This window comes from Glycine soja, chromosome 9 (assembly GCF_004193775.1).
Source record: "Glycine soja cultivar W05 chromosome 9, ASM419377v2, whole genome shotgun sequence".
NCBI lineage: Eukaryota > Viridiplantae > Streptophyta > Magnoliopsida > Fabales > Fabaceae > Glycine > Glycine soja.
Window position 1 is genome coordinate 42,616,030 of NC_041010.1, and position 11,713 is coordinate 42,627,742.

Here is an 11,713-nt window from a genome sequence, read left to right on the forward strand (position 1 = left end):
CAGCCTAATGTTGAAGGACAGTACAGCTGGAGAGTAATTTCTAGCTGATGAATTATAAGGCTATGGATAGCGAGAGATCACATTCTGTATTATTTCAAGTGGATTTGCTCCAGAAGGTGGGACCCCTATTATAAATTATAACATGTTAGGTTCATCCTTGAGAAAGTCCTACAAGGCAACACCCTCTTGACTCTTATCTTATAGCCCTCCCCCCTCAATCATTCACATAGACAACAATTTCTTACAAATTCTCTCATCTATATAATATATTCATGGCTGTAAGCATTTAGGACAGCAACAATCATTCACATCCTAAAGAATTTGAAGTTCAAAAACTTGCATATTATTTACAACTCTTTCTTCACAACAATATCTTTCCAATTCTCAGCACATACAACGATGGGTTTTCGCCTACCTGGTATCAGAAAGGCATCATTAGCTGCAAACCAAGCACCTTCAAAATCAGTGGATGTGCCAAAGGGATATCTTGCAGTCCATGTTGGAGAGAAAATAAAGCGGTTTGTGATCCCTGTATCATACTTGAACAAACCTTTATTTCAAGATTTGTTGAGTCAAGCTGAGGAAGAATTCGGGTATGACCATCCAATGGGTGGTATCACAATACCTTGCAGAGAAGCTGTGTTCTTAGATACCATTTCTCATTTAAATAGGTTTTAGTCCCTTGAAGATGAAACTGACATAGACGTAGACTAAACTTGACAGATTTTTTTGTAACGTAGTTTCTTACCTTCACAGAGAAGATGTGTTCTTAGTACCATTTCTCATTTAAATTTTTGTTATCTTGGGCAAGTGTAAATTTTTTTTCATTTGAATGAGAAGTTTCCTACATGAAGCTTTTTCTCAAATTTTTTCTTAACTTATCAATCTGATCAAAATAATTATTGAATATGAAATTAGCTCAAAATATGTTGATTTAAATCAAATAATTCTTGATATATCATATTGAAAGAAAACTATATCGACTCTACTTTTTATAACTAAATTCAATAAAAAAAACTACTTTAGAAAGAGATTGGAAGAGAAGAAATATATAACTTTAAAACAAAATGACTGATGTAATAGTCATTTTAAGTCAGTTGTGATAAAGTAAAGTGTGGAAATTTTAAGTTTTTGCAAACCTGGACTTCTTTGATTTCATCTGGCTCCGAGATCTTTGTGAACCATCCCTGGTAACTGAAACATGGACTCACACGAGATTGAATTCCATCCATAAAAGTTTTTGTGAAACACATTATTTGAGGCATGCTCTATTTCCTTATGATCAAAGATTCTTGAATTCTGTGAGTCAAGCAGCAGTATCATCTTCACATGATCATGTTGGTTTTACCTATGGCCACAACAGATGATATGCTGGTGACCAGTTCTTTATTAATTCAATATTCTTTGAACCTCGATCCATTTGAAAATATTAACTGTTTTTTTTGGGGAAAACAGAAAGTATATATTAATCCATACATTTCATTGCTCCATGTTTTCTTTCTTATGTAATGTCTGTTTAAAAAATCAAACAACCAAAATAGGAAAGGGAATCTATCAATCTCTTATAAAACTGAAATTACGCGGTCTTCATACAATAATCTTTATATTAATAAACTAAACCATACGTCAATACGAAATCTCTTTAGCCATGGATGTTATCCATTGAAATTAATGGGAACAAATAAACCATTAAACCTTCTTATTAAGTCCATTGAAACTACCCTGACAATTGACAGGGGCGGAATCTCATGTATGATTGGGATGAATTTTAATTTTACATGTGTTATGTGTACAAAAGTTAAAATCTTTGAAACCCTTCCTAAATAAATTGATGCTTCTTGCCCAAGCAAAATACTATTAGGTCTACTCTGTCCTGTCCTGACTGTGAAGCGGTTTGTTTGTTATGCTGTGGAAATTGGAATTTATGAGAACAATCAAGGTTTTTTCTTTCTCTTTTCCAGAAAGCAACCTTCTATACTGTCTACATTCTAATTGCAGGGATAAGTGAACATTGTAATTGATAAAAAGAAACACTTAAGCAATTGAATTCGTTGTCATTACTCAAAAATTGGTAACATGTTACAAGTTAGAGAAGATGCCTATAGTACAAAATGTCTCTACTAATCTATGTCATTCTCCTAAAGTGTGAGGTTTATTGTCCATTGAAGCGGGAAGTTATATGTTGGAAGACATCTTCACTACAAGGAATTGTGAGGCCACCCATGGGATGATCATATCTATACTCTTCCTCAGCTTGACTCAATAATTCTTGAAATGAAGGTTGGTTCAAGTATGATATGGGAATCACAAACTGCTTCTGTTTGTCTCCAATGTACACTGCCAGATAGCCCTCTGGAACTTCAGCTGATTTGGAAGATCTTGGTCAGTGTTGAATGATGCCCGTCGAATAGCAGGTAAATGGAAACCCATTTTGTGTAATTGTTTGTAGGAACAAGAGCAGGGCAAAGATCTCAAATCTAACACGAACTAATCTAAATATTGATGTTTGATGATGCCAGTGATTTGTGAAGGCAAGAGGAAGTGTATTTATAATTTTCAAGATAGTATGGAAACGAAATTTTAAGAGAAATGATTATTAATGGATGGAAGGCACAGAGTTGAGATATCATGCATGTAGTGTTGTCTTAGACGCTTCTATATCAAGGGTAAAGTTGTGTATAAGTGCATGGCCCCACCTTCTCAAACAACAGCCAGCATAGAGCATGCACTTGCAACCAAATAGGACTCGCTAGCTCTACCGAAGCCCAATGTTTGTTCATGATCCATTGAATGTTACTCCATAATTTTGTTAACATGCTTTAGACATGTTTCCATCATTTTGAAAACACAGCTTAATGCTGAATTACAGCTGGTAACTAACTAATATCTGCCTGATGAATTATGAGGCAAGGGATATATATAGATTGTAGACCATGCATTATATTCCTGAAGTTTGTTGCCATACATATGATTTATTATTTCAAGTGGATACACTCCTGAAAGTGGGACTTTTATTATCTATTATAACAAATTAGGTTGGGGTCCATTAGAGAGTATTCATAGGACAGCACCACATGCCCTTGTCTCTCAGTTGGTCCCATGACTCCTATCTCATATCTCTCCACCATTCATTCAAGTAGCCAAATAGCATATCCTTACATCTATATATGTTCATAGCTGCTAGCCTTTGGGACCAACACAAATCATATTCACATCCTGAAGCATTCCAAATTCAAAAACTTTCATCTTATTTACAAGTATTTTTTTCAGAACCTTCACTTCTCAAGTCTCAACACATACAACAATGGGTTTTCGTTTACCTGGTATCAGAAAGGCATCATTAAACCAAGCATCATCAAAAGCCATGGACGTGCCAAAGGGATACCTTGCAGTCTATGTTGGAGAGAAAATGAAGCGGTTTGTCATCCCCTTATCATACTTGAAGCAAACGTCGTTTCAAGACTTGCTGAGTCTAGCCGAGGAAGAATTTGGGTATAAACATCCAATGGGTGGTCTTACAATTCCTTGTGGAGAAGATGTGTTCTTAGATATTACTTCTCGCTTGAACAATAGGTGCTAACCCTGCGATGATAAGACTGACGTAGACATATAGTACTTAACACAATTTTTGTAACTCACTTTCTTGCCTTGAAAATATTTTCTCTTTTTTGTTATTATACTCAGGCAAGTGTAAAAATGTTAATACAAATATGAACTTTATGACCATTATCATTTCTCTCATTTCCTTGTTATTTGTCAATATCAAAATCATCCTGGGAGTTAATAAGCTGAATCAGTTTATGATAAAACATTAATTAGTTATATTCTGTTCATTTATCAATCTTAAAATAATTACTGAACAAGACATTAAGTAGCTAAAAATATGTTGATTTAAATCAAATTATTCTTGATGTAGCAAGTTGAAATAAAACTATTAACCCTACAATTTATAACTAAGTTCAATAAAAATAGCTACTTTATAAAGAAATAGGGAGAGAAGATAAATAAGTTTAAACTAGGCTAAAATATGCTTGTGGTCGTTAATAAATATCCGAATTTTGTGTTTGTTCCTTAATAAATTTTTTCTTCATTTTTGTACTATGATAAAACAAAAATTTTATTTCTAGTCCTTGACACTTTTTATTAGTCGCTGATAAATGTGTGATTTTGTATTTGTTGCTTGATAATTTTTTTTCATTTGTTATTAGTCTCTTTAAAAAAGACTAATAACAAATGAAATTTTTTTTATTAGGGAACAAACACAAAAATCATTAATTTATCAAGGACTAAAAAAAATTATCAAAGACCAAAATTAAAATTGTTATTTTATTAAGGACTTCATGCAAAGAAATTTTTTATCAAGGACCAAACACAAAATTCGAATATTTATTAAGGATTGAAAACATATTTTAGCCTTTAAATTAAATGACTGATGTAAGAGAGAACCAAAGAGAAAATGTCAATTATGAAAAACAGAAGTTTTTTTGAACCTGAACATGATTTCATCTGGCTACAAGATCTTTGTGAAACATCCCTACTTAGTGCATGGTAGCCACTGAAACATGGCCTGACATGAGATCGAATTTCATCTATAAAGTCTTTGTGAACCATACACATCTGAATCTCTCATATGCGGGAGGCCCCATTTCCTTGTGAGTCAAGCAACACCACCATTTTTCACATGATCATGCTAGATGGTTTTACAGACACAGCAGACTATATGCTAGAGATGGGTTGTTCATTTATTGGACATTCTTCCAACCTTGAACCATTTGAAGATATTACCCATCTTTTTTCAGAGGAAAACATAAATTAGGCATCTCAATCCATCTGAAGCATGGGTACTTCTAAAGTCATGCCATACGGGTACATACCCATACCCGGTATGTGTTAGGTACTTGTGGGTATGTACCAGGTTCGTCCAGGCCTGACAAATAAAACGACTAAATGAGTGATGGAACAGCAACATAAAAAAAGTCAATTTTAAAAAATAAGTGTCATGAAAATGTAAGTATTAAAATATTATTGTTTTTGAACTGCTTTTGATTTCAGCTGGCTCCGAGATCTTTGTGATCCATCCCTACCAAGTACACGGTGGTCTTTTTTTTTTTTTTTTTTTAAGGTGGACAGTTAGAGCATGCAATAGCAACATAACCATAAAAACACTAAACAGAGTAGAAGAAAATGGGGGAGCAGAGCAATTTTCGTATTTGCTGCATAACGATACTATTCTCCATACTTCGGTTCATATTTAAGTGAAAATAAATGATAAACGACAGCCCATCATCATACCCATGCATGCAGACGCCATCAGCAAAAGGCATGCACCCACTGTCATTAGGAGTGCAATTTTTCCCAAAATCAGACTAAACCCATACCAACAACTAATCAGGACATTACCATTGACACAAGCAAACATACTGAAATAAGCAACCTAACTTAGATCAGTAAAATGGAAATTTAAAGAAGTTTTACAGCTGATTAATTTAACAGTCACTAAAAAATGAGATTGAACTTGATCATATATATTTCAAACAAAAACAGGAGCTCAAACGTCTAATATTCTTTGGCAGACAAAAATAACTTGCAAAGTCAAATTAGTGTTGGTTTTCTCCTCACTTATATGGTGTTCAAATTTTTCATTTCTACCTGATGTGAGACTTCACCTCAAGTGTGAGTCTCTTCCACATGGTAGACTCAGTGGTCTCCCCCTCCAGCGGAAGTCATTATCATTCATGAGTATAGCCAATAGAGTCCACATACTCTAGCTACATCTTACTCGTCTAAGTCGGTCCAAGTCGAACCAACGGCTCTGATACCACTCTGATGGAGAAATAGACCAACACAATAACAAACTCTATCAAAGAGGAATAAGCAGCGGAAATAAATTTCCCCAAACTTGTAAGAACCTATGAGGAGCACCAATAAAGTATAGAGCACAAAATAGATGAAAACAAAGACACAATTTGTTTAACATGGAAAACCCCTCAATGCAAGGATAAAAGTCACGGGTAGTCCAAACCAAAGAAATAACTCCACTATGATCAATGAAGATACAAGAGAACCTCAAACAAGTGTACTAAAACATGCTACAAACAGTCAAATCAAAACAAACCCCCCAATTGGTACAATAGAGACAAGAAGATAAAATCCCAAAATATAGAGCAGATAATGTGAAACACTTATCTCTCTATAGATATCTTTTTCCCAATCCAACCGAAAAATTTGAAGTATCACGCGAGTAGATCCTGTTGTCCAAAAATCAGCCCGATCTAATGGTGAACAAATTCGCAGTTACAATATGAAAAACACTCTCTAGTGAGTATGCGAAAATCACAATGATTTTCCCTCTCCTTCTGTCTGTATGATTTGTAACTGTTTTGCCCTCTCAAATGAATCTCTCTCGCGTATCTCTCAATATGTGTCTCTCTTTAATCTGAATCCTCTCCACTTAAATAAGTGAAACAAAATGGGTCTTCTTATTTGGGTCTTTACTCCACATAGAAGGGAGCCCAAAAAACCCAACAATTAGTTTGCTCATACAGAGTATTTTTAAAGGTCCAGTAGAGTATTGAGAAGTTCTTGAGTTTCTACTGCCATGTTAATCAATGAAAAATAAGCAAGTGATAAAGTAATCAGTAGTAATCCATAAAGAAATTCAACTCATACATATCTCTTGGTCACTTGATGGATTAATCATAATAAAGTATGCATGCTGCATGACAGCTAAAAGAAATGACTTCAACTGTTGATAATCATATGCACATTAACTGTCTGGTACACAGGAGCTTCAATTCAATTCAGTGGTTGTACATGACAATGTCTCCAGTCAAACCAATGCGATTCTTTATCATAACAACCTCAACCACTCATCCTTGTGAGTTCTGAAGAATACGCAAAGTAAAATGCAACATATAATTTAATTGGAGACTGAAACATTGTTGTATGGTGGGATCAAGTAATGGTACATAGCACACAGAAAATCACCATATATAAAAGTCTTGTGTGAGAAAGTTGAATGATATATTGCAACTCTGAACATAAAATTCACTATTACCTGATTATCAAATATAGTAATTTTAAGGCGGGGCTAAGTCCATTGTTACCTTCCTAGGCAGTTCACAGGGGCAGGGACAGCATCTTGTGTATGATTGGGGCCATGAATTACAATTTTGTGTGTGAGTGTAAAACTTTAAAATCTTTCTAATCCGTCCAAAATAAATTGATGTTTCTCTTGGCCGTAGCACAATACTATTATCACTGCCCAGACTGTGAAGCACATGAGCTGTTATGCTGTTGAATTCATGAGAACAATCAAGTCTTTTATTTTTTCCAGCAAGCATCTTTCTAAGACAGTATACGGTTCTAATTGCTGAGAGAAATGAAATTTGTAATTGATAAATGGAAATACTTAGCAATTGAGTTCGTTGTCATTACTCAAAAATTGGTGATAATCGTTACAAGTTAGAGAAGATGCCTAATGCCTATGGTACAAAATATCTTTACAAAGTACAAATCTTTGTCAATCTAAGTGTGAGATTTACTGTCCCTTAAAGCAGTAAGTTGTATGTTGGAAGGCATCTTCACTGCAAGGAATTGTGAGGCCACCCATGGGGTGATCATATCCAAATTCTTCCTCAGCCTGACACAATAAGTCTTGGAATGAAGGTTGGTTCAAGAATGATACAGGGATCACAAACCGTTTGTGTTTCTCTCCAACATACACAACAAGATAGCCCTTTGGAACTTCTACTGATTTTGAAGCCTCTTGGTTAGCGTTGTATAATGTCTGTCGAATAGAAGGTAAACGGAAACCCATTTTGTGTGTTTATTTGAAGGAAGAAGAACAATCTCAAATTTACAGAGAATGAACCCAAATTTTGATGCTTGAGGCTTCCAATGGCTTGTGTTGTTTGTGAAGGAAGAGAATAGCGTATATATAGCTTTTAAGATTCTCTAGAAACGAAATTCCTGGAAAAGTGACTGTTAAAAGGAGGGTGTACAGATGAGATATCACATGGTGTTGTATTCTGTACTTCTATCAAGCATAAAGAAATGTGTAACCCCACCTTATCAAACAATGGCCAGCGCAAAGCCTCCACACGCATGTAACCAAAAGAGACGTGCCTAAGTGAGAACCTGAGGTCAGCTCATGTATTAATTGGTATTCCGTATTTTTGTGAACATGCTTTTGACATGTTTTCTTCACGTGGCCCAATGTTGAAGTACAGCTGGGTGATAATTCTGGCTGGTGAATTATAAGGCAACAGATAGCGAGAGATCATAAACCATTATATTCCTGAGGTAAGGTTTGAGATCATAAGTCTACTTTATTTCAAGTGGACTCACTTTGGAAGGTTGGATATGTCACATTGATTCCAGAGAAAGTCCTCCAAGGCCACACCATATGCCCTTGTCTCACTGTTGGTCCCATGACTCTTATCTCATAGCCTTCCTCCCTCAATCATTCAGGTAGCCAACGATATCTTACTAATTTTTACATCTATCTATCTATCTATCTATCTATATATATATATATTTTCATGGATGCAAGCATTTAGGACAACATAAAATATTCACATCCTAAAGCATTTGAATTTCAAAGACTAGCATCTCTTATTACCAACCTCTTTTCTAAACTTTCTCTTCCCAAGTATCAACACATAAAACAATGGCTTTTCGTTTACCTGGTATCAGAAAGGCTTCCCTTGCTGCAATCCAGGGAAATTCAAAAGCTGTGGATGTTCCAAAGGGCTACCTTGCAGTCTATGTTGGAGATAAAATGAAGCAGTTCATGATCCCTGTAACATACTTGAACCAACCTTCATTTCAAGATTTGTTGAGTCAAGCTGAGGAAGAATTCGGGTAAGACCATCCAATGGTTGGTCTCATAATTCCCTGCAGAGAAGATGTGTTCCTAGATATGACATCTCGCTTGAATAGGTGCTAATCCCATGAAGATGAAACTGACATGGGCGTAGACTAAACTAGACACATTTTTGTATCATAGTTTCTTACATTGAAAATATTCTTTCTCTCCATTTTTATTATCTTACTTGGGCAACTGTAAAAAAATGTTCATCTGAATGAGAAGTTTGGGAACATGAACCTTTCATTCACATTTTCTCCACATTTATGTGTCTGAAAATCCAAGTAATAGGCTGAAATGTTCCGTTTGGAATCTTTAAATGATAAAATGGAAAATTCATATCTTGATTCTGAAAAGGGAATAGGGAAACAAGGATTATTTTCATTTATAAAATTGGTTCTTTCCCCCATGTTGCAGAAAAAGAGCAAGGTGTTTGTAACCATATGGCGAAAAAAACATAGGATAAAAAACTAATTATTGAATAAGAAATTAGCTAAAAATATGTTGATTTAAATCAAATAATTCTTAATGTATCAGATTGATATAAACTATTAACTCTACATTTTAAAAATAAATTCAATAAAAAATAACTATTTTAGAAAGATATAGGAAGAGAAGAAAGATGACTTAATGTGTGATGTAATAGTGAGATATAGAAAGGAAAAAAAAGAGTCAATTATTAAAATGTGTCACCAAAAAGTAAAGTATGAAAAATATAAGTGTTTTTGAACCACTTTTGATTTCATCTGGCTCTGAGATCTTTGTGATCCATCACTACTTAGTACATAGTGGTCACTGAAAAATGAGATTTAATTTCATCCATAAATTATATACTAAGCAAAAACAGGAGCTCGAATTCATGTCACTACTGAAATAGATAATTTCACACCTGCATAATTTCACACCAGCACCACATAACTAAATCATTTATATGAGGGAGGCCCCATTTTCTTATGATAAACGATTCGTGATTTCTGTGAGCCAAGCTGCAGCAGCAGCATCTTTACATGAACATGTTAAATAGTTGGTTTTACGGCCACAGCAGATCTTCATTAATTGAATATTCTTAAAAAATTGAACCATTTGAAGATACTACTCATGTTTTTCATTGTAGGAAAACAGAAAGTATCTTATGCCATATATTCATCCTACTGCAATGTCTGTTTAACAAATCAAACAATCAAAATAAGGGATCTTTCTCTCTTATAAAATTGACATTATGTTGACTTCAGACGATAATCTTAAACTGCTGAAATATCTGATGTACTCTACAGTTTTAGGATGTGTAATTTTATTTTTTGTCTTATGCTGTAGTTAATGTATTTTTTAGACTAAAGTATTTTAGAGTGTGTTTTAAGCTTTGTAATTAAGTTGGCAGGTGGCTTATTAACCTGTTAGGTAGCAGGAACTTGTTGTTCTGTCTTTTATGAGCAAATATTCTATATCAGAAACAAAGCATTCTGCAGTTGAATGAAACACTTCTCACGTTTCTGATTTCGTATATTTCTCTTGTGCCAACAAATCTTTATAATAGAAATCTTTAGCCAGGGATGTTACCCATTGAAATTAATGGGAACAATAAAACTTCAAATTAAGTCCATTATAACTGCCTTGGCTGGGGCAAAATCTCATGTATGATTGGGATCATGAATTTTAATTTTACATGTAAATTAATGCTTCTCTTTGGCCATTGTAAGATGCTATTAGCTCTGTCCTGCCCTGACTGCGAAGTACATCATTTGTTATGCTCTGGAATTTATAAGAACAATCAAGTCTTTATAAATTTATTTTATTTTCCAGCAAGCAAGCATGTAATACTCTCTCTACCATTCTAATTGAAGGGAGAAGTGAACAACTGAACATCATAATTGATAAACAGAAAAACTTAGCAACTGAATTTGTTGTCATTACTTAAAAATTGGTAACAATTGTTACAAGTTAGAAGATGCCTACTGTACAAATTGTCTAAACTAGTCTATGTCAGTGTCCTATAGTTTGAGATAATTTACTGTCCATTCAAGTGAGAAATTATATGTTGGAAGACATCTTCACTGCAAGGAATTGTGAGGCCACCCATGGGATGATCATATCCAAACTCTTCCTCAGCTTGAATCAATAAATCCTGGAATAAAGATTGGTTTAAGTAGAATATGGGAATCACAAACCGCTTCTGTTTCTCTCCAATATACACTGCGAGATAGCCCTTTGGGACTTCCAAAGATTTTGAAGCTGCTTGGCAAGCTGCAAATGATGCTCATCGAATATCAGGTAAATGGAAACCCATTTTTTGTGCTTGTTTTAAAGGAAGAAGAACAATTTAAAATTTAGAGAATGAACCTAAATGTGGATGCTTGAGGATGCAAATGGCTTGGGTTGTTTGAGCCAACCTTTATTTCAAGGTTTGTTGAGTCAAGCTGAAGAAGAATTTAGGTATGACCATCCAATGGGTGGTCTCACAATTCCTTGTGGAGAAGCTGTGTTCATTGATACCATTTCTCGCTTGAATAGTTGCTAATTAATCCCATGAAGATGAAACTGGCATAGATATAGACTAAACTTTAGCATTTGTTGTAACATAGTTTCTTAGCTTGAAGATATTCTCTCCCTCCATTTTTATTATCTTGGCAAGTGTAAAAATATATATATCTGAATGAGAAGTTTCCTACTAGAAATTTTTTCTTACATTTTCTCTACATTTATCTATCTGAAAATAATTTTTGAAAAGAAATTAATTAGCTAAAAATATGTTGATTGAAATTAAATAATTATTTTTTAGAGTAAATCAAATAATTCTTAATGTACAAAATTGAAATAAAACAATTAACTCTTTATTTTACAGCTAAG

The 11,713-nt window shown here is 34.3% G+C and overlaps 1 protein-coding gene across 1 annotated transcript; it reads left to right on the plus strand.

Moving 5' to 3' along the window:
* Window positions 1-8,671: 8,671 nt before the first annotated feature.
* LOC114368513 (auxin-induced protein X10A-like) lies at window positions 8,672-11,384 on the plus strand. Its single transcript, XM_028325748.1, has 3 exons — window positions 8,672-8,865; window positions 11,017-11,137; window positions 11,226-11,384. The coding sequence occupies exons 1-3, from the start codon at window positions 8,672-8,674 to the stop codon at window positions 11,382-11,384; spliced, it is 474 nt and encodes a 157-aa protein (XP_028181549.1).
* The last annotated feature ends 329 nt before the right edge of the window (window positions 11,385-11,713 follow it).